The 27611-nt window shown below is 41.6% G+C and overlaps 3 protein-coding genes across 3 annotated transcripts; all 3 read right to left on the reverse strand.

Moving 5' to 3' along the window:
* Window positions 1–330: 330 nt before the first annotated feature.
* Window positions 331–6718, reverse strand: LOC139221351 (zinc transporter ZIP12-like). The gene is made up of 12 exons (XM_070853289.1): window positions 6461–6718; window positions 5503–5829; window positions 5213–5420; window positions 4847–5010; window positions 4526–4697; window positions 3965–4137; window positions 3731–3883; window positions 3451–3531; window positions 2051–2123; window positions 1764–1922; window positions 1488–1675; window positions 331–459 (listed from the first exon to the last, which is right to left on the reverse strand). The coding sequence occupies exons 1-12, from the start codon at window positions 6716–6718 to the stop codon at window positions 331–333; spliced, it is 2085 nt and encodes a 694-aa protein (XP_070709390.1).
* A 2207-nt stretch (window positions 6719–8925) lies between these two features.
* mrc1a (mannose receptor, C type 1a) lies at window positions 8926–21762 on the reverse strand. The gene is made up of 30 exons (XM_070853100.1): window positions 21628–21762; window positions 21097–21498; window positions 19765–19938; window positions 19117–19272; window positions 18915–19028; window positions 18570–18710; window positions 18269–18451; window positions 17109–17266; window positions 16903–17019; window positions 16696–16811; window positions 16418–16566; window positions 15597–15796; window positions 15387–15505; window positions 15214–15292; window positions 14975–15119; window positions 14815–14853; window positions 14041–14204; window positions 13825–13889; window positions 13575–13675; window positions 13346–13485; window positions 13032–13140; window positions 12731–12903; window positions 11996–12101; window positions 11599–11831; window positions 11311–11476; window positions 11061–11213; window positions 10857–10973; window positions 9773–9940; window positions 9662–9694; window positions 8926–9575 (listed from the first exon to the last, which is right to left on the reverse strand). Exons 1-30 carry the CDS (start codon window positions 21695–21697, stop codon window positions 9340–9342), a joined length of 4326 nt encoding a protein of 1441 aa, XP_070709201.1. The 5' UTR covers window positions 21698–21762; the 3' UTR covers window positions 8926–9339.
* Window positions 21763–24664: 2902 nt separating this feature from the next.
* LOC139221422 (transmembrane protein 236-like) lies at window positions 24665–27611 on the reverse strand. The gene is made up of 4 exons (XM_070853348.1): window positions 27325–27611; window positions 27013–27085; window positions 26144–26267; window positions 24665–25511 (listed from the first exon to the last, which is right to left on the reverse strand). Exons 1-4 carry the CDS (start codon window positions 27594–27596, stop codon window positions 24817–24819), a joined length of 1164 nt encoding a protein of 387 aa, XP_070709449.1. The 5' UTR covers window positions 27597–27611; the 3' UTR covers window positions 24665–24816.

Here is a 27611-nt window from a genome sequence, read left to right on the forward strand (position 1 = left end):
AAAAGAAACTGTTTCTGATGCAGCCAAATAAGGTCATCAGAGTTTGAACTACAGTATTTAGTGTCCACCCATGATACCTAACATACAAAAATAAATCATAGAGTATAAAAATGAGGTTTCATACAGCTAATGTACATTTATCATCCAGTGCTGACACTACGTCATGATGAATACTCACTCTTTGAGCAAAAATGACTCATTAAAACATCCTGGTTGCACACACTAACACTTGCATGTGTTAAGAGCAGGACATGACAAAACACTAAGATAAGTCAACATTTTTCTTTTCGACTCAACTCGGCGTGAAGAGATACGTCAGGTTCACTGCATTTAGAATTTGAGTTCATGTTCGAAGAGGGCGAGGAGCAGCAGACAGGCCCAGCCCATCAGTAGGCCGAGGTTCTGCAGGAGAAACATGACACATGGTCTGTCGGTCTTCACTCGGCTCATCTCTGGAAGCTGAAAAAAAGGAAAGAAATGACGAGTAAAACAATATTAACAGTAGTGGTGGCAATATGTTTTAAAGAAAAAGGCTTTTTATTCTATATTTCTTATCGTCAAGAAATCCCACGAGACAACCAGCAATGTGGCAGTTGGTCTGTCAGTACTGTGTCAGGCTGGTGTGTGCAGGGGAACGTGAATACAGGGGATACGACCCAAACGCAGATGACTGGGCCAGAAATGACACAGTTCTGTGATTTGGTTATCAAAGGGTGAAGGTACAAAGGCTTAAGGAGACATGAAACAGGCAAGGGTCAGAACCTGGAAGGGAGGAATGAGGGGACAGGCGGAAAATCCAAGGTACAAAATGTGAGGGAAGATTTAAAACAAACAGGTAACAGGTGAACAGATTACAGAATATTAAGGCTAGAAAGGAAAACCGTGAAGCTACTTCGTCAATCTGAAGAGGGCAAAACTCCAGCAACTCTTTTACTATACAACAACATTATTGTTAGACCATTGTGTTTAAGCTTGTACCCTTCATCAGGAGTGAGTGGGAATGCTGTGGGGGAGCGTCTGCAAGACTCATGAGGGAAGTGGTGACAGGTGTGTGGATGGGTGGGGCAGTCAAGTGATGGGGAAAGGGGGGAAAGTCTGAGGGCATCTGGTGGACAGCTGGAGGATGGCAGGTCTGGGGAGATGGATGAACGTACATGGCCTGGGAGTAGTGAACATAGGCCAGTGTGGCTGAACAGAGGGACTGTAGAGCAGATCACATATGTATAGTTTTCTAAAAAGGTTAAATAATTTCCTAAAACATTGCTCGAATAGAAATAGAGGCTTTTTCTTGCTATATTTCAGACCCTCTCAAATGCAACAACGAGTCGACAACAGTTAAAAGGTTAATGTGACAATAATTAACAAATGTGTGTATAGATATATAATCAAATCCTAATTTCTTTCTTTTTGTTTTTTTCATAGGATGCACTGACAATAAGAGAAATATAGAATATCATCAGCCCTATGGTTTACTGAGGCTTTGTTACCATTTCTACCAGTGACAAATAGAGGAAAATCCCAGCAGTAACAGCAAAGATCCACTGCTGCACTTCTGTCTCTGAGGAAACAAACAGTCCGATGTAAAGGCCCATGAAGGCCGTCAGAGCGCTGAGAAAGTTCATTAGCACAGCAGTCTTCACCGAGAGTCCGGAGCTGAGCAACACTGCAAAGTCCCCTTTGAGACAGAAAGCAGAAAAAGATAAGCAGAGTGTTTCCTGGCCTCAGCCAAAAAAAACAACAAAAGCGTTCCCGTGACCTCTCACCCATCTCGTGGGGGATCTCGTGGCACAGGATGGCCACGGTGGTCGCCATGCCAGTTTCGGCTGAAGAGGAGAAGGCCGCCCCAACAACCAGGCCATCGGCAAAGTTATGAAGGCTGTCTCCCACGATTACCATCACAGCCAGCAGAGGAACCCCTTGTCCTGGGAACACAAAGGGAGCCAGTGTCATTCATCCCCAGACCGTGACGATTGCTCTGTCATGCCAGGCGACTAATTACAAAGCACATCACATTCAGCTGCGTTGTGTAGCTCATATTGACGGAGCTTACTCTGATGTGAAGGCCTCCTTGTGTCTGTGTGCTCAGGAGATACTTCTGTACACTCCAAGTCATCAACCGGTCCCTGCAGGACACATTTAATTATTCACAGCACAGATTTCTGAACTTTTTTAACCTTTGATTCTAATTTAAGCGATTAAGAATGGTTAAACAAAGGCAGCTGGATGAGACAAATTCACTGAAGCAGGATATTCGGATGGAGCAAGAAAAAAATAGGCCCCAGCTTGATGTACACTAAAACAGGCTTTCCACGTGAGTGACCTGTCTCCGAAATGTTCTAGTTTTGAAGTATGCACAAGCATGAAGTGCTTTCTGAATGATTCAATACTTCTCATTCTCCAACATCCTACATGCCCTGTTCCTTCACTCCCTCCCACACCACTCTTCATTGCCTGTTATATAAGAGCAGAGCAGGAAAATTGATTTTTAAGAGAATTTTTCAGTTAGTTTTTGAAATGTGAACAGGGATTTAATGGATTCATGCTGTCCTTGATCTACAGTATGTGTACATTTTTTCTTAAGATGGGGGTTCAGCCATTGTCTCATCTATTTTTTTTTTTTTCGATTCTCTGGTTTTACCCTGCTGTATATGTGTGCATATATTTAAAAAATGTCCAAAATTGTGCAGTAATTGACTGGCTGCTTTCCTGTCAACAGTGCCCTCTAGCAGAACTCCACTGTTTATAACTAGTGCTTTAGTGCTTCGATGCTTGGGCGGAGGAGTAGTGTGGGAGTGAAGCATCATCAGAGCAAATGAAACTATATTGACTTTAATAACTCCACAGTGGCACAGCACAGCAAAAACAGTATGTAAGTAATGAGTTAACTTAACCCTACCACTGCTGCTTGTTGTTTTTGGAGTGTAATAAGCTTTGTGGCACAAAGTAGGAATTAAAATTGTTGCTTTTGACAGTAATGGAGAGCAGTGTAATCATCATAATTCACATATTTGTGTTAAGGAGGAAGATGAACAAGAATAGGATCACAAATGAATTGATACTGAACTTAAGTATATTTGTGGTTGCAATAACCAATAAATTACCATAAGCCAACTGCTCGGGAGATTCCTCCCACCAACCTAATTTCATTGTGTTTGAAATTTTGATTGAATTAGCCAGCAAGCATAACAGTTGCAATAGATGGCAAAGGATAAATGGTTGAGACTGCCAGCTTCTCAATGTAGTAGCAGTGCAAATGCAAAAACGTTAAGTTTTTTCTTTCACTTCTACGAACTTGACATCTGATGCTGTTTTGATATTTTACTGCTTTGTCCTGGTCACTGCATGTGCTTTACCAAGTAAATAACAGGGGGGATGTCAGGGATCAGGTTTTGCAGCCAAAAACACCATGAGAAAACCAAATGGTTCAGTCTGGGTGGCGATGAGACTTACCAGCTGTATAGTGGAGATGGACTTGCCCCTCTGTGACTGGCCATTGCAGTTGAGCTCCAAGGGAAGGTCACTAGAATGACCCTGCAGAGAAAAGAAAATCAGACAACAATCAGCTCTGCAAAAGTTCAGACGCGGCTCAAACTTGTTTGTTTATGGAGAACTTTAAAAGTTCTACCTCTGGCTAGATAAAGAAAATCAGCTGCAATTTCAGTGGCTTGCAGTATCCGTGTCATATTTGTGTCATTAAATTGATATGGGCTGCAAAAAATAAAACTCTTACATGGCCATGAGAAGGAACCAAAAAAGAAAAGATTCTCTCAATAAGGAAAAAGCCATAGATGCCTGCAATCATGCCCAAGATCCTCCACAGATAATCCTTTCCTTCTGTGCTGTGTTCGTCATGACTGTGAGTGGCATCATGGAGGCCAAGGATCTCCAAAGGAGACAAAGAGGAAAGCGATTAGACATTAACTCCACAGTCTTTATACATATCTGCTCCTTGACTGTCCTATACCTGTGGTATGAGGTGCAGGAGTGCATCTCCTGACAGGGTCCCCACTGCCAGGCCCACAAACAGCTGCAGGATGAGTGTGTAGGTCTCCTGACAGGAGCTGAAGAAGATCAGGCAGATCCCGAGCATGGAGCCCACCGTGATGAGCAGGACAGCGGCCGTGCTGTAGCCATACTCTGCAAGGAGGAGACACATTTTTGTCTGTTCAAATGTTAAGATTATAAATTCTGAAGGTTACAAGGTTTAAATTGTTTGGGGTGGCCTTTTCCTTCTCCACTTAGTTATAATATTGTTAGTCTTTTTTGTGTTTTCTAATAATAAACCAAAAAATATTATTTGTTCAATTTAGGCCACTAACTTAAATGTATCATAAGTTATTCATAGCCAATTAAATCATTGAATTGAGTTGAATTTTTGACCCTAAAACAAAAGTATTTAATGGCAAAGGGCCTCTGAAATTCAGTAAAAAAAAGTCACAAATCTGCTGTTTGATTTATCACCAAATCTAGTGGCAATCTTTATTAGTGACTGAAGGCTGAAGAGAGAAACGATGTAATATCTCACTCTCAAGGGCAGTGGGCAGAGATCCTCTTCTTTTCTGCTCTGCAGACTCACAGGCGTTGCCTAGCAACTGCTGAATGATGGCTGGGCAAATTTGTCTGAAGTGCTCCTTGGAAATTGGCAAATGAGGATTCAGAGCAAAAATATCCACCAGCTGATTGGCTGAAAAGCATACCTGATTAGATTCAAGGGAAAAGACAAATGTGTAGATGAGTAGGAGGCTTCAAATCAAGCCCTGCAGTACGTGCCTGCAGCTCACAGCAACATCACCGTGCTTCTTGTGAGTACAGAATATTCTCTCTCAAACATTTGCTTCAGCCTCACCTGTGCCCAATCTCTGCTCATTTCTCCAGTTTCATGGTTGCAGCCATCCTGCGGGTGTGCGGTCCCTTTCTCTGAACTCCCTTTGACGCTCCGCCTCTTCCTGCTGTGAGAGTGCGTCACTCCTTCCTGTCCTACTCCCAGCTGATGAAGCAACTCCTCCAAGTCTGAGCAAAGAAATGACTGCATTGTGACACCATGTCAACCAAAACTCATCTGTGTAAAGTACAACTTTACACAGATGAGATTGAAAATGGAGACTAAGAAAGGTTCTCAAAACAAACAACACAGGTGACTAATCATTAATGGTTGTATCCAGTATCTTCTGTTTAAATGTGCATAAGAAGCCAAATGTGGTCTCAAACTTACCCATTATCTGCAGGTTGCTTGTACGATTAAGGGACTGAAAGATATAGTTGGTAAAGAAAGCGGGAGACGGAAGGTTCCTCTGTCTGAAACAATGACCCTGCAGGATGTGGCTGATGATGGCTGCAGCCACTTTAGGGACAGAAGACACATCAGCACCTGGATTTTTTTGTGCATTAACATCTTCAAGGAGGTGAGCGGCATCAATACACTGTGGGAGCAAAAGTGAAATGATCATATGTGGATGCCCAGCTGTTGAGACAGGATAGATCTCTCAGATAAAAGTTCCTTACTTGCAAATCAGATGAGGTATCTTGATTGGCCGGATCGTAATGCTGGTTGATGAGCTGCAGGATACTTTCTGTCTCACTGGATGACAGGACGCGACTGTCCTCAGCTGGATGGAGATTGGTGAGGGCCAAAAGGTAGAACTGATAGTTCCCAAGTGAGGAGGATGATGAGGAAATGGAGGAAGAGGAGGCAGCATCTGACACACACATGTCTTGTAAGTTAATTATGTAGTAAAGCAGAACAGTGGAGATGTGCCGGTAGTCCTCCTCAGTGAGGTAAGCCTTCCCATCATCCTCTAGCACGGAGAGAGCCACGTCTGGTGTCAGGCACTTTAACAAGAACAGGAACGTACAAGAGGAGGAGAACCATTTTAATCGGATTTTAAGGACAGACAGTTGCAGAATTCCAGGTTGTGATGTGAGTACCGACCTTAGATTTATATATCAACATCTGGTGGAATAGAGTCCGGTTGATAAAAGGCCCATTTGCTGCCTACTTGCACTGTAATCTGCTTCTCAGAAAAGCTTTGTGCTGCTGCTTTTTGCGATTTGGCGGGTCGAATTCAAGCCCAATTAGAAGCACAGAGTCTGTCAAGCACTGTACCTTGTTGGAGAGAACAGACTAGGAAAGTGGAAAGTTGCTCTCTTCGTTTTTAAATCTCACTCTCAAGCACATAATCCTATTGTCAGGCAGCCTGCACAAACATGTGAAGTACCTCCAGCTCCACTGTATGGAGTTTATTATGTCAAACTGAGGGATGTCTAAAGCCACTCAGCATGAATGCCCCATAGAGGTCAAGGACTTAAGCCTCCACATTCACTCACATTCCAGCCATAACAAGCACTTTTTTGGAATAAGCAGGCAGGAATGGGATGAATACATAATAAGTACTCAGTATATGGAGGTAAAAGTTCAGTTTATCATGCAGAGAAAGTTGTACGATAACATTAAAACAGGTACCTTGTCACAGACATCCTGAGAGGTGCCGGTCCTCTCTGCACAGTGGACTGCCTGGAGGAGCTTGGCGATCAGGATACCGATGTGGTTCTTTTGGAGCTGTGGCTCGTCATTGGTACCCAGGGGCAGATCTAACACCCGGAGAGCCTCCTGCAGGTACCCCTGCTCCTGCCCTCTCACTTCCAGCACCCTCTCCAGTGGACAAAGGAGCAGCAGCAGCAGCAGCAGCAGCAAAGTGGGAGCACTGCTCCTGAAGCGCATGTTCCCACCAAGGCCGTCCGACTCCCTCCCAGCACTGGCTTAGGGCTTCAGACAACAAGTAGATGATGGATAGAGAACACAAACAAGCAAAGAAAGGAGGAAGTTTGAATTACAGTAAATAAGAAGAGAGAACTGAAAGGTTTTAGGAAAGAAGAGCTGAGGTACGTCTGATCTGAGGACAGGAGGACTTGATGGGCACCCTTCAGCAGAGCAGCCCTACTGTGCCGAACGGTCAGCCAAAGCCTGGGCCCCTCTGTCCACAACAAAAGGATTAGTGCAGGCAAGTGAGAGAGCACAGGGGCAGGGAGAAGGGGACACGAAGGGGGAGACAGTGGAGAAAATAATTAGTAATGAGGAAAAGTTATTAATAAGGCAAAGCAGTGGCTCAAACAGACGGGCATCCACATCTAAAACAAAGTAGTTCTCCAAAAGTGCTGGTCAGGTAGCACAGAGGTCACTGGAACCGCAGCACCTCTTCAGTCTCAGTTTAAGAAAGTCTGAATCTTTCCATAACAGTCTAAATACTGAGCCAGTCTCCTTCTTTAGCAGCATCAATTGTTTAAGAACAAAACAGCAGCTTGGATCAGTGAGTGCATGTGATGTGTTGACTACAAGCCTCAGAGCCCGCCCCCCCCCCCCCAATCCATAAAGCACTGGGGATGTTCAAATCAAAGGGTTTTTTATTCAGTATGATCTCTGAGTCAAACACACAGTGCAAAACATGCCAAGCTTTCTCGCAACACATTCCAACATCCTCCCACACTGAACACCCTGCAGGTCACGCCGACCGAGCAATAACAGTTCAAAAGCTACAGTAATACCTGAGATAGAATAGATGAGAAAGCTTACCGGATGAACCTGGCCTATCGTTCTCCCCTCTGCTCCCCTCAGCTGCTGTAACTAGGCTTGTTTTCCTCCTCCGGTAGGATAAACAGAAGATCCAGTGCTTGTTTGGGGAGAATTCTTGGGCATTGGTGCCGCTGGTAAAAACCTCTTACGAGAAGTGAGAGTTGAGTAAGCTCCTGAGGATTAGCTGCGACAGCCTTAGAGGGCTGTGGTTGCCATGGAGAACGCTGCCTCATTTTCAACAGTGAGGTGATGGGGGTGGCCAGCCGCGGGTGGGGGTGATTGAGTGGTTGATGCCTGACAGTCATATTTTGAAATTGCTTTACGATTTACATTTTAAATTAGCTTTTATAAAAGGCTGACAATAATTTGATTGTATGCCTCACTTTCATCAACAATTTAAAAGTCATGCTGTTGCCAAAGTCAGTTTGTATCTACATAAGCAGCAAAACACAAACATGGAAACATTTGTGAGTGTAATTTGCAATAACATGAGAATTAATCAGTTGTCTCTAGTCATTAGAGAAGGGGTCTTGTGTGTGTTAAGGGTTGTGACATGGTGCTCTACTCCCTTGATCACTCTGATGGATATCCTGCAGCATAAGGTTAAGGTTGGCCAGACAACAACAGTTTTTCACACTGCAAACGCAGCTTTAAGAAAACACATCAATGTATCCTGTAGTCACTTAGATAAAGGTGATCTTGTTAAGACAATAGTATATTTTTAATAAGTCCGAGAAGAAAAGGGCGGATTCACTTCTAGCGTTTGATTAGGAGGCCTCATTTTAGGTTTTAAATATTGCCTTAATTTGAGGCAGTGAGGGTTAGGGATGGCAGTGTTGGTCTGCTTATTGGTTCAGCACTTTGGCCCAGACTGAAATATCCAACTATTGGATGAGTTGTGATAAAAATTGGTACAGAGATTCATGGCCCCCAGAGGATGAAGCTCACAGATTTCGGTGATCCCCTGGCTTTTCATCCCACAGCACCATGAGGTTTGTCTTGTTAGTTAGTTTTGGTTGAAATGTCTTGACAACTGTTGGACGATATTGCTATGAAATTTGACACAGATATTCTCGGTCTCCAGAGGATGAATCCTGATTACTTTTTGGATCCTCTGACACTGACAAGTCAAAGTTTTGACTTCTTCAGCGAGATATCTCAACGTCTTCCTTAGCGCCATATTTACATTCATGATTCTCAGTCGATGAACCACAGTGAATTTTAAGATGTCTTGATTTTACCTGTAGCGCCACCATGAGGTTCACATTTGGTTCAGTGTGAAATATCTCAACAGTTGGATATATGTTTACTGAACACACCATCTACGAAAAAAGAGGTCATTTCAGTTTTGTTCATTGTATTTCTTTTATTTGGCATCTATTTACAATATTGTAAGTCAGAAACGAGCTGATGAACAGCCCATGAATGATAACTAGCAATCCAGTTGAGAAAAATCTGGCTTAGGAATTAACAAAACATCTTCATATTTCTCAATTTCAACAATTTGTTCAACTGCTGTTTGATCTATAAATGTTCTTGGCTATGTTGATTGATGAAAATAAAAAAATAACCTTTACACAAATCACATAATCACATTAAATTTGCCATAGATTGTTCACTTATATTACCTTGTCCCTAATTCACTTAGTGCAGTGCCAGTGCTTGCATGAATTATTATATGACTATGAAACATTATCTTTCAATCCTCTTTAAATGAAAAAAACAAAAAAAAACAAGATGAAAGTCGTTTTCATAGTTCTGATTACCTCTTTCTATGCATGTTCATTCTGCTCTATGTTGGCCACCAAACCCTTGGTGTCTACACGGGCTCGGATCGGATTGCTGAAGTATAACTTGTTGTCAAAGGTGCTTTCTCCCAAGACAGGACTGGGAATTCGTTTCCGTAAGAGGAGGAAGGCACCAAGTCCAACGACAACGATTACAACTAGTACTACAGCCACGGTGATGCCAGCAGAGCCATGAGAAGCTTCTTTAACAACAACGTGGGCTGAGGAGGCGAAACAGAGAAGTGTTTACAATCATATAATGCAGTTTTCAAACATCATATTTAATATTTTGGATAAAATTACTTACCAACAGCTGGTGGCTTCTCTGTGGGTTTAAGAACTGAAAACAGAGAATAAATGCTCAATGTAAGTGACTCTTGGGTGAATTCAAAACTACAAACCAGCTAATGAAACGTACCTTTGGCTGTTTTGCAGATGTAATTCCGGTATCTTCTGCATCTCGTTGTGCTCCACTCCCCAGTCTCAGAACTGATGTCCACACATGAATCTTGGTCATCCACCGATGGCATCCTTTTTTTCCAATTAGTGTAGTCCACAACACTGTTATCAATCCACTTCCACTCACCTGAAACAAGGAAGCTTGTTACATTCATGGCCACACCGGTGCGCTCAGACAGTAAAGCTCCAGTCTGTGCCTCTCTGGTGTTGTCAATGCATTTGAGTCAGAGCTGAGCATCCAATTTTCCAAGAAATAAATGTCAAATGACGTTTGGAAAAACTCACCTCAGGTTTGAAGGTATTTTCAGAATCCTTAAAGACATAAAATATTCCTAACACTAAGACTCTGTCTCCAGCTGATTATTTCATGTTTCCATATGATTCATTTTAAACCAAGATTATACACATAATGGCTATACATGGTATACTGCTAAAAGATTGAGGTTAAACGTACAGTAAACATCAATATGTGACATGGAAAGACAGGAGCATTGTTTGTATATTTGTTTGTGTACTGGCAGGTTAGGCTGGTTAGTGCTTAGTTAGTACTATATAACAGTATTGTCAGATTAACCGGTGGTGGCCTTTATTGTCTTCCATCCAGATAACACGAGACACGCTAACATCTACAGCTACTAAACTACTAAGCTACTAAACGCCATTTCTGGCCACCATCTTTGTTTCGATGAAACAACTGAATAAACTAACCAAATAAAACTAAATAAAAAATCTAAATCTCTATATGTGTGTATATATGTGTCAATCAAATATCACATAAATCTCCATAAAAAACACATAAGGTAATGGAACTCCTGCTCTCCATTATCAGTATTATGAGTAAAAATGTAATTTAGATATCATTCGTTCTAACATAAGCATTGGACAGTTTGGATGCTCGCAATAGAAAAACCTTTAGTATGCTACTTTATACTTTAGTGTAACTGTGCAATATGTACCTAGGAAGTGTTTGACTTCTTTATATGATGAGAAAATGAAACTGCAAGACACTGAAGCTGAGTTTGACATAAGTAAACCATGCTCACCGTTAAGAGACTTGAAGAGGCCGATCCAGAAGGACTTGGCACTGTCTTCCAGGATCTCTAGGTTTTGTTTTATGAACAGACTCTCTTGAGGGTCCTCAATACTAACCAGAGAGGCTCCTGATGAACACAGCCACAGCAGCATACTGTCAAGATTTTGTACACTAACAACCGATAACTTATTAGTGGAGATTCTTCATAGCATACCAATTTTCAGACATTCAACTGAGGCATGGGCCCAGTTGTCCGATACTGAGCTGATGAAGGAATAACAATGGCCTCTGAAAGGTATCCAGGTGATTCGCCTGTTTGATTCTGGACAGTCGCCAGGGAGCTGCGGCGGCTCAGTGGGTGCTATTTCTGAAAAAGAGACCCAAAAATGCCATGGCTAACCATCCTTAGTGTTTGGTTATGTATAGTTTATAGAGCAAAAGAGCTAATAGAGGGACTGTCTGACCTGGTGACTTCTTGCAAAGGGAATAGTGAGTATTGGTACATGGTGCAGTCTTCCATGTTCTGTCCACATCTATGTATACACAGCCGTAGTTGTCTTTAGGCTCATTTTTGCCCCATTTGGAATAAGACAGGAGCCAGTTATCGACCCACTTGAACCGTCCACCAGTCTGTAAGAACAAAAAAAAAACATACATGCGTTAGTGAATGTTCACACAGAGCTAAAAGGTCCTTGACTCAATATGAAATCCCACTTGAATTAGTGGTACAAAATAACAGGTAAGCCCTTTACCACGTTGTTGTTGAGGCCAATCCACACAGGCTCATTGTGCTTGAAAATCTGCAAGGTGATGAATGCCTGGCTTATGGAGTCCAGGATACTAGCAAGATCTGCATCGTCTGCTTGGCACTGCCTCCTCGCCTCGTCCCATCTCATCTTCTGGGCTACCAGTTTGTAAGAGTCATTTCCAAGTTTGTAGAAAGCCTTCGGTAATACAGTTGTGGATGGAACTGCAATCTGTGAATCTTTGCAAACAAGAAACATTAATTGTTAGTCACTGTAATAAAAAAAGTAGCGATAATTCAGCTGAAAATTTACAATTGATGTTGTCCCCAGTGAGCATTTGCACAATACTTGACTATTAATTCTGTCAGTATAACCCACGACAATGTGCCTGTGTCTTACTCACCAGTGTTTCTTTTACAGATGAAGCCACGTTTTACAGAGCAGCTTTCCACCTTCCAAAATCCTGTTAGTTTGGAGTCAGTGCCCACCATAATCACACAGTCAAACTGCTGTTAGACAGAAAAATAATGGTACGTTAGCTCCCCTTAGTTGTACCAGTCTGAGTTGAACCACTGGTTTAATCTTTAACAATGAATGGTCTTCGCTAAGCTTTTCATGCTTTTTATTTTTATGGTGGTTAAAGGTGGGGGTAATCTTAATTACTTTATATATTGGTGGGAAGCTTGTGAATCCTCCACCCCTTATCTTATTTTAACCTATTGTAATTCATCATAATTTATTTTTTGATTATATTTTGTATTGTAGTCAGAATCTGCAATTAACTTATCAAATATATTTGAGTACAAATCTGAAATGTACTGGAGTAGCAGTAGGAAGTATGTATTTAGCTCGCTGCATAGCTGTGCTACACGCATATAGTGAAGGTGAATGATAGGCTTGTAAAACATTGTGGGGCAACCCTTGTATAGTCTTTATTGTGAGCAGTCAATATTGTAATTTAAAATCTATTAGGTTAGAATAAAGAAAGTTCTTTGGCAGAGGTGAGGGGTTGTCTAGTGATAAAGGTAGTTTTTTGTTTTCAGGTGTCACATTAACCATCATGTTATTGAATTAAACTCTATGAGAGAGCTCGTTGGACAGGAAAAGCTTTGGATATAGAAGCTGAAGTTTAAATAACCTCTTCATAAAATGAATATTGTCCCACAGGATGTGCTACTGGCTGCCCTTTAGCCCAGTTGGTGTATGAAATGCCTTTGCTGTCCGTCCACACAAAGTGCATATCCCAGTTGACGTCGTTCATGCCGATCCACAAATCGTCATTGTATCTCAGCATCTGCATTGTTAGGAATGCTAGAAAGAAAGAAATTTTTTTGTCTGTGACTCCCTGAAATTGTGGTTGATTTACATACTTCATAACTGCATTATGCAACTTTTGCAGACGACCACAAAGGGAACAACACGCTGCTCCAAACGCTCACCTTGCTCTTTGTCGTTGAGGATAGAAGCAAGGTTTCCTCCCTGGCTTATGCAGTGCTGCCTGGCCTGTTGCCAGTCCTTATTGTCATTCCCCAAAACAAATTTGTAGCACTGTGTAAAGAAGATGAATTTGCACTGTTTCAGAATTAGGTAACCAGTGTCCATTAAACAATTGTCAGGATATGGGAACACATTTCACAAAAACAGATTTAAAAACATAGAAGAGTTTAAATCACATCCTGAAAGTTGTGATAAGATATGCATATTCAGTATTGTGTTGGAATAATTTATTTTGTTCGCAGTTAGATATCATTACCTTTCCTTGGAAAGATATCCACTCTGGTGCACATCCTCCCTTAGGGACAGTGGTTGGGGCCATTGTTGTATTGATAAAATTACTGCTTCTTTTGCAAATAGAAGGTAGCTCCAAACCACAGTTAATATCATTCCAGTATCCTATGTATGAAAGTTTACAATTAATAAACAATAAAAAGAAATGAAGTTAGCCAATATTTATGAAACTAACACAGTAAGGTGTGACTCACCCATGTTCTTGTAGATGGTCACACAGTTTTCATCATTATTAGCAAAGTTGGGCTCGTTGTGTTCCCATGCAGTGAATGTAACAGGAGTGCCATCCAGCCAGCTGAAAATAGAAAGAAAATAATGAGCAAGATATCAGTGATAACATAACATCTGTATTTGTGTTGTGTATCAAACTTCATTTTACATTATAATGGATAGCTAATATGGCTAATATCCACTATATTTACTAATGTGGCTAAACTGATTTACCTAAATGTCTTATCCAATTCCACTGTCATACCAATGTAGTACTGACCCTGAACCCCATTCATTATCTGTAAGACAGACATTACATTTAGGTTAAATCAAAAAACTATTGTTACACATAGTTTTCAGGACTTTTGCCACCACATCAAATCAGTTTTTTGAGAACATAAATGCTGTAACAGTTTTGTTGTTTTGGGAAAAACATTCAGTATTTCTTGCCTGTTTCCAAATGAACTTCCTCTCACTCTCGCCTGTGATGACTGCAAGTTCACCGAAGTTCTTTCGGCAGAAACTTCTAGCAGATTCCATGTTTAGATCGTCATTGTTGATGAAATACTGCGTGTCGTTGTATATAAGCCAGCCATCCTCTGTGGTGTTGTATACTGTAAACGGAACAAAACTGGTACAGGGATTGGTGGAAAACAAGACTAAGAGCCTACTGATCTAAATTAATGTCAGCATGCTAACATGACCACAGTTACAATGCTAATATGTTGACATTCCCTCGCAGACCTTGCCACAACATTGTGATTTTAAAGGTTTAATGACTTAAGGAGGTATGATATGTTTAGGATGGGTGAATGGGTGTAAGGAGGGCAATGAATGTTGGGGAGGAAGAAGTCCATGCACCACTGGCTGTTCAGCTGTACAAATGCAGGCAGAAAACAAGGGAGTTAACGTGTGTTCTGCTAGACAAACTATGTGATTACACCATTTCTAAATACCCAAAGCATCTTTTTCTACATTATGTTCTGTAAAAAAGTTTTAATATATCAAATTGTACATCCAATATACCTCCAATATCTACCGGCATATCTGTGATAGTCCAATAAAGTATCTAGCTCTGGCTCTGGTATGGATATCCTGGAGCTTTTGTGCCTTCAAAGGTTGGCAGCTGTGACGAATGCATGGGGAGCAGGTCTCTGAGTTGAGGAGCATTTGACTACTTTGATACATTTGACTTGATTTGAGGTGATTAGAGGTGAAACTTACCTGTCTCAACTATGACAGGCTCAGGCTTGGGAGTCACCCCTGAAAGTACAAGAACCATGAAGGAAGAGCCTTAACAGCAGGGCAAAACTGTACTTAAACATTACTTAGGTCAAAATGGCTGTGTAAACTTAAGCTCCATAATGAGACCGGTCAGGGTTACCTTTGCGTATCTGGCAGATCCAGTCATTGTTGGACTCACAGTGGCGATCATTCCAGTAGCGTTCGTAGTAAACGGCAACCTCTGCACAGTGTTCGTTGTCATTGTGGTTGTTTGGTTCCCCATAGCCCCAGTTCTCATAGCTAAACTAGGTCACAGTTTTTGGAAATACACATAATTAGGCCAGGGTTGGGAATAACAGTGAGTAAAGCTTTTTGTGATAACAATAAAGTGCTACATACAGCCGACCCATCACTCCAGGTGAAGCCTTCATTGGTGCCCATGCTGAGGCCAATCCAAGCTACTTTACTGAACTTGAGCCTTAATGACAGTAGAAAACACCAGTACTGATTCCTTGAATGGTTAAGTAACATGATATGAAATCTGACATGTACAGACTGTGAAGCCAACATACGATGCATAGCTCAGGTCCTCCTGACTGTGAATGCTCATCAAGTCCCCACCAATGGCTTTGCAGAATTCTCTTGCTTCTTGCCAAGACTTTTTAAGACTTTTTAAGGATTTTGTGTAAATCTTTGCAATGAGTAAAAAAAGAAAAATGTGTTGAGTTTTATGTACTTAAAATTGGACAGGTTTCACAGATTGGTTCAGATTGCTCTCTTACTTTGTAGCAGACGTTCCTGTTGCTTGCAGGGAGCCACCCAGACGCACAGCTGAGGGCTGGGGTGGTGGGTGGAACTGTTGTCACATGTACACCCTCCGCTGGCTTCTTGCAGATGTACTTCTCCTTGTTGCTACAGCTGACAACATCCCATAACCCAGCGAAAACTCCGGTTGTCATGGCAACACATCCTTGTTTTCTGTCTTTTTTGAAACACACCAAAAGAAATCGGAAGAATATAGATATCCTGAGCTCAAGGATATGAAAACAGTGACCACTTATTATGCTCAAGGGAGGTGCCATGTAGTAGATAAAGAATGTGAGTGTTATTACAGGAAAAAATAAACAGTAAATGACTAAGCCATGTTCTGTGAGGCTATATGTGGGTACAACGGTGCTTTGAGCTAAAGGCTAATATCAACATGCTCAATGACTTGCTAACGTGCTGATGTTCAGGGGTTTTAATGTTTACCATATTCGCAATCTTAGTTCAGCATGTTAGCATGCCAACCTTTGCTAAACAACACAGCTCAGTTTGACAGGAATTTGTTCATAAATCAAAGTATTTGAGAAATTCAAACTTCCATCTCACGATAACTCCATATGAAAAATGAAGGAATCATCAATATTATTACACTTCATCCTAAGGGGGGCACTAATGTCTGTACTACATTTCTCTTTAAAATAAAATATAAACTATTAAATCAACTAAATATAGCACGTCATGACTCTTCCCCTCCAATCAAAATGTAATTAACACATTACATATAACTTGCTGCGTAAAACACAGATACACAGCTAAAGAGAAGTGTGCTCCACTATACCTGGCATGCCCACATTGAAATGAGTGAATGTGACTGCTCTTCTGGTGGTCCACTTGAAAGTGCTTCTGTCGTCTGTGTTGGAACAGCCTGTCCAGAAATACTTCTCTGGTCTCAAACCCACCATACTGACCAAGAAGGCATTCTCATATCTGCATGAGCACATATTACAGCATTCAACACATGTTATAAGACTTAATTACAGTGATTGACATACATTGAAAGCAGATTTTTTTTTTACATTTTACATAAACATGACATAAATTTAAAAAAAAACATACCTATCAGCCACATCCACCAAGTTAGCCCCATCTTCTGAGCATGCCCGCTTTGCCTCGTCAAAAGTTTTTGTCTCAGGTCCAATCTTGTAACAATAAGAACCAAATCTCATTGAGCCCTTGGGATAAAGAAAAAACAGTGAGACTAAGTACGATAAAAGCTTTGTTGTATAATTATACTCATTATTTAAAGAAAATTACGTCACTCACAAGCTTGCATCCTGGGTTGGCCTCCTCTTGAGCGCCTTCTGCTGGTACAATGGAGGCCTTCTTCTTACAGATGTATCCAAACATCTTCTCACACATGTGGTCAGCCCAACTCCCGTCCTGTATGGGCCAGTATACAACAGATAAGAACAGCACCACGCGTATTATTATTGCATTCATCAGCAACATTTTATGTTTCCCTTTTGTACCTTTCCTCTGATGAGGACACAATCCTCCTGGAGGTTGGTGACATGAGACGGCTCATCAGTCTGCCACTGGGTATAGGTAACATGGGAGTGATCGGACCATTCAAACAGCAACTGGTTCTTCTGATCATTCAAGCCAATCCAGAGCACATCTGTCGGCACTGAGGGGTTTAAATGCACATGCAGATATTAATGTGGTCATAGAGTAGAATGTTTTCATGCTCAACTTTAGATGAGAGGATCAATGCAACTTCCGTATCTGCATGGTGCGTTTGAAGCTAGAGCCAGCAGCAGATTAACTTGTCTTAACACAAAGACCGGAAACAGAGGGAGACAGTCAGCCTGGCTCTGTCCAAAGTAAGAAGATCCACCCACCAGCACCTATTAACACTCAATACTCAATAAGACACAATGTTTCATTAGTTTAATCTCTACAAAATCTCTAATTTTGCATCTACAACGCAGCACGTTGGGGTTTTACAAGTAGAGATGTGCTGCCCTGTTATGGAGCCCAGAGCAGTCAATTCTTGTTGTCACCATGAGTTTGCCAGGGGAACCAGGAGAGACTTCAGGAAGTTACTGCGCTCAGCCAAAACATAGTCTGGCACATAACCGCCTGGAAAACCATAACATGATGTCTTTGCACTTTGTTAGTTGTATGGATTAAATCCATACAAATCCGTGGATTAATTACTGAGCTTTAGAGGTATTTGTGAGCAGATGTTGTTACAGGCAAACAGAGCCAAGCTAGCTGCTTCCCCTTGTTTGCAGTCTTTATGCTAAGCTAAGATAATTAGTTGCTGGCTGTAGTCTCATATGTACCATGCAGATATAAGAACTTTTGATCTTCTTGTCTCTTTTTGCAAGAAAGCAAGTTGTTAGAGGAGAGGAGGGCAGGAAGCAGGAAGCAAGCAATCTCATCACACTTTTAAACGAAAAACTGAAAGTCACCAATGATAGCTTCAAGAAACCTAATAGTGTCAGGGTAGGACAATAATTCTATTTTTACCCAGAAGTCATCTTCTTTCAACAGATTAAGGGTATTTTCTATTCACCATTATATGTCAGGCATCTTCTATTACTAATAAAGGATTCCAAAGTCTTAACTTTTAGTATAGATCAAAGACCAAATAACTATAGAAGATGATTTGTTGCACACTTACGGTATCCAGATTGAGATATCATGAAGCTCTGCTCCTCTATATTGTGTATGCTGGCCAAATCTGCTCCCTCTTTGTGACACGCAGCCAAAGCGTCCTTCCATATCTTCTTACTCCTCTCCAGGTAGTAGCAGTTTCCTGCATATGGAACCCAGTGAAGGGGGCAGAAGCTGGGCTGGTCTTTGCCTGTGGATAGAGACCAAAAGAGGTGAGAACATATCTGGTAGTGACGTTGTACCACAAAGACTCACTCTAATGATAATAATCCAGATTCTGATCATTTGGAATTATGATATTATTTTACTTGGTGGTGGGGGCAGACTAGTAGAGTTTCCTCTGCGGCAAACATAACCAAGTTTCTTGGTGCAGGCGACACTCTCCCATTTTGAGGCTTTTCCAGCATTAAGGGTTGCACAGTTAAGCCCAGGCTCTGATGAAGGGTTACCTGTTGGAAATATTGATCCATGTAGTTTTTCATTTGTAATGTAAAAATGATTTTATATTTAATGAGAGCATTTGTAACACTAGTTGCTCCAACTGTAAATGTGTAGTCACAAAATAGTTTGATCATTGCAGTTATCATTTAGCTGGTCACATTGAGTGAAACGTGTCCGGCTGCTGTCACAGTATGTTACACGTCTTCACTAACCTGGGGCCCAATTTAAATATCTGAACGGGTTCCCGTTGCTCCACTGCCATCCACTCTCAAAATCCAAACTGTTCAGTCCGATCCACAGAGATGCTCCCAAAGTGTCTGTCAACCCTGCGTCAACCCATACATTATTATGCAGTTAAAGATCAATAATGTTTATTGTGTAGTGAGGATCAGTGGTGCAAGGCTGACTTTGTACCTGAAATGTATGACTGTTCATGTAGCTCTACAATGCTGAGGAGGTCGGCTCCCTGCTGCTGGCAGCTTTTCCTGGCCTGATGCCACGTCAACACCGACAGTGCGTTCCTCTGATACTGAACCCCTGTGACTGGATCAGTGTCCCAACCTGAGGTTGCTGCATTATAGTAGAGACACAAAGGACTAACACTTAGGGAAACAATTTACTTCAGGATGTAAAAGTACATGTTATCCTGAATGTATTTCGAGAGCAATCAGTAATAATAGTAAGTGGATTAATTTTGAAGATTGAGAAACATCTTCTTCATCCCTATCTAGGTCTGTGTGTAAAACTGAGAGTTCATTCCCACTTTTAGAGCAGCGTCAGGGGACAGACAGGCCTGTGAGAAGAGGAAAAGAAGGACAGTGCTGTGTTGACAACTCATGAAAGGAAGTGGTAGTGTTGTTCTGCTCCAGGGAGAGGAGGGGGGTCAGAAACCAGACCTGTCAGCACTGACCTCTTCATTGATAGCACTTGGAGAAATTACAGACAAGCAAGATATTTCTACATGGTGTGATGAATGAGGCATTGAATTGTTCTGTGAATTCTTAATAAAAGGAATGCTGGTTATCATAGATGTGAAATGATTGAAATGTTTCTCGCTCTTACCTTTGGTGGGACAAAAGCCCCACTTCTTAGTTATATCGTAATCTCTGTCTGTGGCACACCACAGGTATCCATCCGAGCGACCCTCCTTTGTGCATTCAGAGTACCACTTCTCCTGAAACTTAAATGGGAACTGACAGGGGATTCCGAAGCCATTACCCCCGATTGTGAAAATCTCTGAGGAGAAACAGATCACGAATTTAAAGATAATCAAAAATTAGTTTAGCGAATTAGAATCAAGCAAATCCTGCAAATCAGCAACTTGTTGGAAGAAAAACTAGATGTCCAAAAGTATGCGGACACTTTATCGTGACACACAAATGGGATTGTTGAGCATGGGCTGTTTCATCGGCCACTTTTTCAGAAGTCTCTCCAGGAGATTTTATGCACATAGTAGTAAATATATTTTTGACTATGTGCCAATAGTGTCGGGATACAATACGCATACAACAGTTTTACTAACTGGCTCTCCATCTGCCCACACTGTAGCCTTTTCTTAAGTCTGTTCTCAATGTATACACTGGACTGAAGGCATATTTCCTAAATTGCCCTCATTTACAGACAGGACTGGTTTTATCTGAGTCACAGATGGGTTCAAGGCCGACTATTAGACTATAGATTTGCCACAATATTGTTGCTGCTCTGAGGAGGCCAGTTACCTGCGGCAAGTGCCGCAACTGCATTTTGATCTAGTCACTTTGTGTCAAGTGTGATTGATATTTGCGACACATTGCTGCATTGTGGCAATCTGGACGGTCAAACTTCAGCAGTCTACAGATATTATAATGTACTTGGCCTTGATTGCTCACTTTTCTTTAAATACTGTACTCTTCTTATAATAACTCCATTTTAGCATACTGTATCTACTGGTAAATAACTATGTCCAAACCTAGAAGAATATGGGTGTTGGGTTTTCCACAACTTAGCTGAATAAGCATCAATGGCGCACAGGACCTACAGACATAAAGTTGTGGGATGAGAGACGCAGGAGTGATGGACTGCTACATAGACCTTAGCAGTTAGGAGTTGGACTTGAACCTGCCATCTCTGGAGCTACTGTCCCTCCAAATTACTAGGCATCTTTTTTAATTACCAGAAAATTTGGAATAAAAAGATATCACAAGCCAAACTGACTCTGAGACATCACAATATGCTGCATAGTATTACTATAGCATTACTTGAGAACTGAAATACCTTTCAACTATCCCCCGCATGGGAATATCGAAAACTATCGGAGGGATTTCTGACATTTCTGCAGCACATTCCACTTTAGATTCTGCAGTATATACTGTTGAAGCTTTTTCTTTATATTGACTGTGTCCCTATGATTCCTACCTTGATAGCCCTTAGAGCAAAGGTCGCCCTGGGTGCCAAATATCCTCCAGCGACTCCAGAGCCCTGAGCCTTTGTAGATCATTATGTTCCTCTCATTGCGGTTGCCCCAGTTTAAGTGCAGGTCTTGGTCTATTAGGCCAAATAGGGTCTCATTCTTGCACTGCCAATGCTGGAGGTTACTTTTCTCATCGCATTCAAACAGTACCACCTTCACCCAGTCTTTGATCTCTGTGGCTGCCAGACAGAGCTTGAGGGACAGACTGAGGACACGCGATTCGGAGGCCCAACGAAACTGCTGTTCTTTGGCATGAGGATTACACTGGGCCACTGTTATTGAGGTGGCACTCTCCACTTGTATGCACTTGTTGTGGTTCTCGTTGTAGATCAGGAAGGAGCCAGCGTCTGGAGTAGAACAGAGCAGCCTCAACTAGAGTCTGATATGGCAATTTTAAATGAATTTACAATTAGATTGCTCTCATAATTTTACTCACAGTCAAGTCGAATAGACAAAAATGTTTCTTGGGTACGTACCTATGTCTGCAGTAATGCAGAAGACTTGCAGGAGATAGAGGACCACAGCAAAATTTGAACAGGGTAACATTATCCTGGCTTGCACTCAGTGGTAGATGAGGTTGTAGGAGAGTTTTCCAGTCATGAGAGAAGTGGTCTGGTGTTTGCCAAGGTGTGTGACATAAAGCAACAATGACACAGAGACATGGTGCTTTCCTCCCTAAATCAGACTGTTGGATATCCTGTCACATGGGTAGCTAAGGTTGGTCAAACGACAGCAATTTCCATGGACCTCCACAGAATTTTGTTAGAGGAGAGGAGGGCAGGAAGCAGGGAGCAAGCGATCTCATCACACTTTTAAACGAAAAACTGAAAGTCACCAATGATAGCTTCAAGAAACCTAATAGTGTCAGGGTAGGACAATAATTCTATTTTTAATAAATCAAAGGCAAAAGAGGAACTGGATGATTAATTTGTGGAAGCACACTTCAATTTATTGTCTTATCTGAGTTGTTTGATCTATTTTAAATTGCCCTTCAGTCTGTGCTAAATCTGTACCTGGATAATAAACCCAGAGAGCAGATGCTATTCAGCAAGACTGGCTTTAAAAAAGTTTTAGGTGTTTTAGGAATCACATCTGATCAGCTCTGTGTCATAATTACTATGCCAGAGTAACTGAGGATTAAATGCAGTTTGCAGAACTTTGCTGATGTGATGGTTTTTCTTGGGATAGTAGTCCCCAGGAGGTCCGTGGGGCTTCGGGTGAGGAGTGCAGTGATGGTACAAGTCAGTAGAAAGAGAGGACAACAGGAAATCCTGTTTCCTATTGGGGGAAGTGAGTGGAGACCTGAACACTTTGGCCTCATAACTGCAGGGATGCCCAGCAATGGTGCGCAAAAACACCTGTCCTTTGTATGGACAATGCTGAATTAAACACAAAGATTTAGCAAAACCTATCACTGCGAGTTGTGCAGTATATTCTAATGAACATTTATCGACTGCAACCTTTGATGATTTATTTTGTCACTTGTGTCTACGAATGGGAATCATGAGGTTGCAGTTCTGGGCCTTTTTTGTTGTTACCACAAGGAGTCAGAAATGTTCAAAGCCTCCATATAGGGATATTCAGTGGCCATAACTCTGGTCACAAGTCTGACTCGGCTGAAAATGCTCACACGTGTTACTTTCTTGAAAGCCCTACTATTGACATGGTGTAGCCAAAATGTTCTTCAAAAACCAGCAATTGAACATGAAAATTGTGCAGCCGTGACAAAGAGTGTGCACTTTATTGCTCATTCGTCATGTAAAATGATTTTCAAATAGAAAACAAACATTTGGAGTTGTCCAACAGTTATTTTGGCTTTCATTATGCTTTTCAATTCTCTTCAAAATAAGATAAGATAAGCTCCTAATTTAAAGTTGAATTAATTAATTTTTTGTCCACCTCAGGGCAGAGGAACAACTTTGATAACTCAAAATTGACATAAAACTGTATGAAGTTGTTGAATGTGTTAGCAAACAGATTTCTGCAGATACTGTATGGCACATCATCAGCATTCATATCGTGTTTCGGTGAAGTTTTACCCACCCTGAAAATTGTGATTTGGATAGCACTGGATTGCACATGTGAAATTTTGTCTTCTAGTTGTTATTGCTCTTGTGTTCCGTACCATGTCGGCTTACGGGAAGGGATGTGATGAGAGTGTGCAGAAAAATGTCAGGAAATCTGTTCTCTCTGGGAGCGAAATTCCAGTGTAAAAGGTTTGTTTGAAGGTCAAAAACACAGAGTATATGTGCTTCCATTTCATGCCATTATTTTCTGCATACATGATGAATCACACAAGTGAAACTTCAAACATATATTTTAATGATTTTCTTTATTAATCTTACCAAAATATATGTATCAATGATACAAACTCACACTTTGTTTCTTTTGTGAATATAACTTAGCAAAGAAAAATCTAATATAAACAACATTAATTTCTGCTTTTACATATTCACTGCACTTTATGATGGTAGAAAAAAATCTGCCAAAAAATCTCAAGTGACATTACAGGTACATTCCCAAAGTGCCATGCTTGGTGAGGGTGAGGGGTTTTGAGGGGTAAAAAAGTATGTTTGAACATAAAGGTAAATAATACATAACACAACAGTTGTTTGACACATAATGTCCTTTATGGGAAAAACATTGCCCAAGAGCTCCCTTTTGGCCTGTTAAAAGTACCATCATGCGTTTGAACAAAATATTTCTTGCATACACAAATTCATACTTGCACCAGCTATTCTTAAATACCTTACTAAATTTGTGCCTAAAGTTCTTCCAAAGTTTTGTAGGTAGTTAGTGATTTGGATTGGACCATCAGAGCGCAAGAAATGTCTTAGCTTGTAATGTGTAAATAGTTTGCCAGGAAATATCTGTTTCACTGTCCAGTTCGAAATTGGTAAACATGAAGTCACTTTAGCATCACAATCTGTAGCATTGCTTCTAAAAATTGCAGTTTTAGGGGGTCCAGTAATATATTAAAATTATCTACATTCTTTTCGTGAATGTAACTGTTTTATTTATACATGGAAAAATATATGCGCTTCAGTAGTTTAGTAGTTTCATTCGGTTTTGAATGAGTATGAAATTTTGGCTAATGCTAACGTAACTGACATAATTAGATCAAACATTTTTAATTAAACATTTTGTAACTGGAGTTGTGTTATTTTTTTGTGGAACGCAATTCCAAATCTTCTCAATTTGCATCATGAGAATGTATTATTAGTAACATTTCAAATGGCCGCTTTTAGGTTCACATATTAGCAAGCTAACATTAGTTTTGTTAGCGTTAATTGGTGCAGTTAATGGTTGTATATATTCAATCTTAAAAAAAACTATTTATTTATCATGCCCACCATGTAAACTTATTCTTGCGATAAAGGGGGTCATGTATTAGCAAGCTAATGTTAGTAATGTCAGTTAGCTAACAGCAGTTACACCAAGTGCAGTGTAAATATTGAGTGACAAATCTCCATGAACAAAACTAGATTGTGTGTTACAACCTCTTTGTTCTTCACTTTGTAAATACTTAAATTAAACCTAAGCTAAAGACGAATTTACGAAGAGCTGGTGCAACTACCTCCTGAATCCTAGCATCCTGCAGTTCCTGATTGTGCCACCCTTTTGTTCCTACTATATATTTTAATGAGTGTTAATAAGTGTTGGTCTCAAAAGAACATCCTCTCTGTGTTGAAGACCCTCAGCTTAGTCATGAAGTTGAAATAGACAAAGGCCAGGCAGACCAACAGATTCTTCATCAAGTAGAGGAGCGGTGTGACAAAGCCGAAGAAGGCGATGAGGCCAACACGCACAAAGAAGAAGGGTAAGTCCTGCACAACCACTCCTAGTGAGGAAAGTAGGGGGCTGTGGGGCATGACCACCACACGCAGGCAAGACAGGTAGCTGAAGATATAGATGGGGAACACCCAGCCTGAGAAGTAGACCAGGGGATGTCCTGCCACCCTCACCATCTCAACTGTATCCATCCAGAACATAAAGCTGTCCACAAACACATCAGCTCGGGCGTCACTGGCACAAAGGAATCTCAGTGGACCCGTGTAGGCGTACGGAGATATGTGGTACGCTGTGGTGCTCGCTGATCGTGAGCTCAATCCAGAGATACTAAATGGTCTCCCAGGATTACCCGGTATCCCCGGGACTGTGCCATTGGTCTCTGGTCGAGCCCCTGCTCCATTCTGGTTCCTGTCATTGAGCTGGCTTGCCGCAGGGGCTGCAGGAGCTGGTGCAGCCTGCCCGGGCACAGCTGGCCCTGGCGCAGCTGGAGCAACAGGTGCTACTGGTGTTACCTGTTCCACATGTGTGAGGACAGTGGAGGGGATGTCTGCATCTCTCTCGTCATTAGCTGGAGAGAGAAAAGAATACACTTGTTGGTGTTCAAGCGGTTGTTTCTTTTGGAAATTAACCAAACTTGGCAAAAATCATAATGTGCAGCATGATTTTTATTTGAATTTTGTTTGACCAAAGTTGGGAGAACAGATTTAGTGAGAAATCAATATGACAGAGCTACATAATGCACCAGATCTTGTGATCATAAAAAAGTAACCATTAATTTACCATGTAGTTGGAGCCAAAACTAAGACAGCTGACATTACAAAAGAATTGGATTTTTCCAAGAAATACCACATAAACGGTGTTATTCTTGAACCACCTTAGTGTCTCCCATTAGAATAACATTGCTGAAGTTTTGTCAATTCAGCGCTGTTACAGCAAGTGGCTAAGAAATTTCCTGCTAATTTCCTCATTTGAACCAATATTTTTCAACTGCAGGCACAGAGTCAAATATAAAAAGTTCAAACTAGGTCTCTAAATTGGTGGGGATGAATGATATAAAGAGCTGCTAGCTGTATTTGTTGCCTCCGAGCTAAAGCGATGTAAAGCCGGGCTGGTATCACTATAGAAGTTGGCAGAGGAAAGTTCAGGATCTATAGCACTCTGTGAGTGATTTGTGCAATGTGTTCAGAGAGCTGCGCTCACCCTGGCCGGTCAGTCTGCAGTGGCGTATCCTCTCGACAACGTCAATACAGATGAGAGAGAAGAGGACTAGTGATACAGGGAGCTCCGTGAATGTGTCATTTTTCATGTTGTTATTTATCTGAACCTGGGCAAACAGCCAGAACATTAGTTGAACATGTAATTATTTCCTCACTTTCAATCAATACAGAACACATCAGTTCATCTCAGCAATCATGAACCTTTGCACCAAGAATTTACATCTATGTTTCTGACCTCCTCTTGTACTGGTTTGTGGGCCAAATCAGTTGTAGCTCTGATATTTGCCTGAGTCAGGACTTCAGACCACAGAAGACAGAACAAAGCAGACAAGCTGGTCATCTTAGCAGAATTTATGGCTCTTATGTAAAAGACACCAGATAAACCAGGGCCGAAAGGTCAGCCTGGGCTCTAGAAAGGGCCACATAAAACAGCAAATAGGTCCTGGGCTGCAGCCAGCGAGGAAGTGAAAATGTGCCTCATGGACAGATGATTTGACAAGGGCAGTTTGGACAGGAAGAGGAACCAAGCTGCTTATCAGTAGCTCCTTATCCATAAGGCTGGATATTCCTCCCCTGAGAACCAAAAGGTTCCTCGCAAATCACCACCTTTCTCTCTCTCTCTACTCACACTGTGACTCCACTCACCTACAAAAGTTTTCCTTAAGTTTCAAGCAATCTCTTTGGATGATAAACACAATAATCCAAAATAACTACAAAAGAGCTACAATTACAGACAGGCTCTTGTTACAACTATGGCATAATATAAGGGTCAAAGTTCATGATCAGAGTACAAATAAATTGATGTGATTAAACAAATTAAACAAATGGCAAGCAATGCACAACAAGCTGTACCTCAGAGCTGGCGATGAGAAAGGCAAAGCAGGGTAGTGTGGACAGGATCACATATACGAGGGCCACAGGCCTCCTGATACAAAGACAAAGGAAGGGTAAGACAAAAAAGTAAGGAAGGAAGACAAAGGCATTTGCAGGACTTGCTAACTCATGGTATTTGCCAGCCAAGTGCAGTCCAAACAAGCTACAGGCCTGTTCAGACTCAAACCAGCTGGTCAGGTCTCAGTCAGAGCTGCACTGGGTTCCCGGCTGCTGACCGTAACAACTAAGAGCAGCCCTGTTGACGTCAGGATTAAAGCGGGAGAAACTCACCACTTCTTCCTCCCAATGAGGAACTTCTTCTTCATGAACACCATATACTTCAGGGGTACCCAGACCAGCAGGGCGGTGGAGGTGACATAGGCAATGGAGGAGGCCACGATCAACCAGTAGGCCGTGCTGCCGTCGCCGGCGGGCTGCGCCGAGGTTTTGACCTTTGCTACGATGATGGCGAACCTCTGCATGACGATGAAGAGTGGCACGCACAGGCCTGCAAACTGCAGCACCTCGCACAGGGCGAACTTCAGCGTCCTCCCTGAGCCCATGCTGTGGTAGCTCAA

The sequence above is a fragment of the Pempheris klunzingeri genome, chromosome 21 (genome assembly GCF_042242105.1).
Source record: "Pempheris klunzingeri isolate RE-2024b chromosome 21, fPemKlu1.hap1, whole genome shotgun sequence".
Taxonomy (NCBI): Eukaryota; Metazoa; Chordata; class Actinopteri; order Acropomatiformes; family Pempheridae; genus Pempheris; species Pempheris klunzingeri.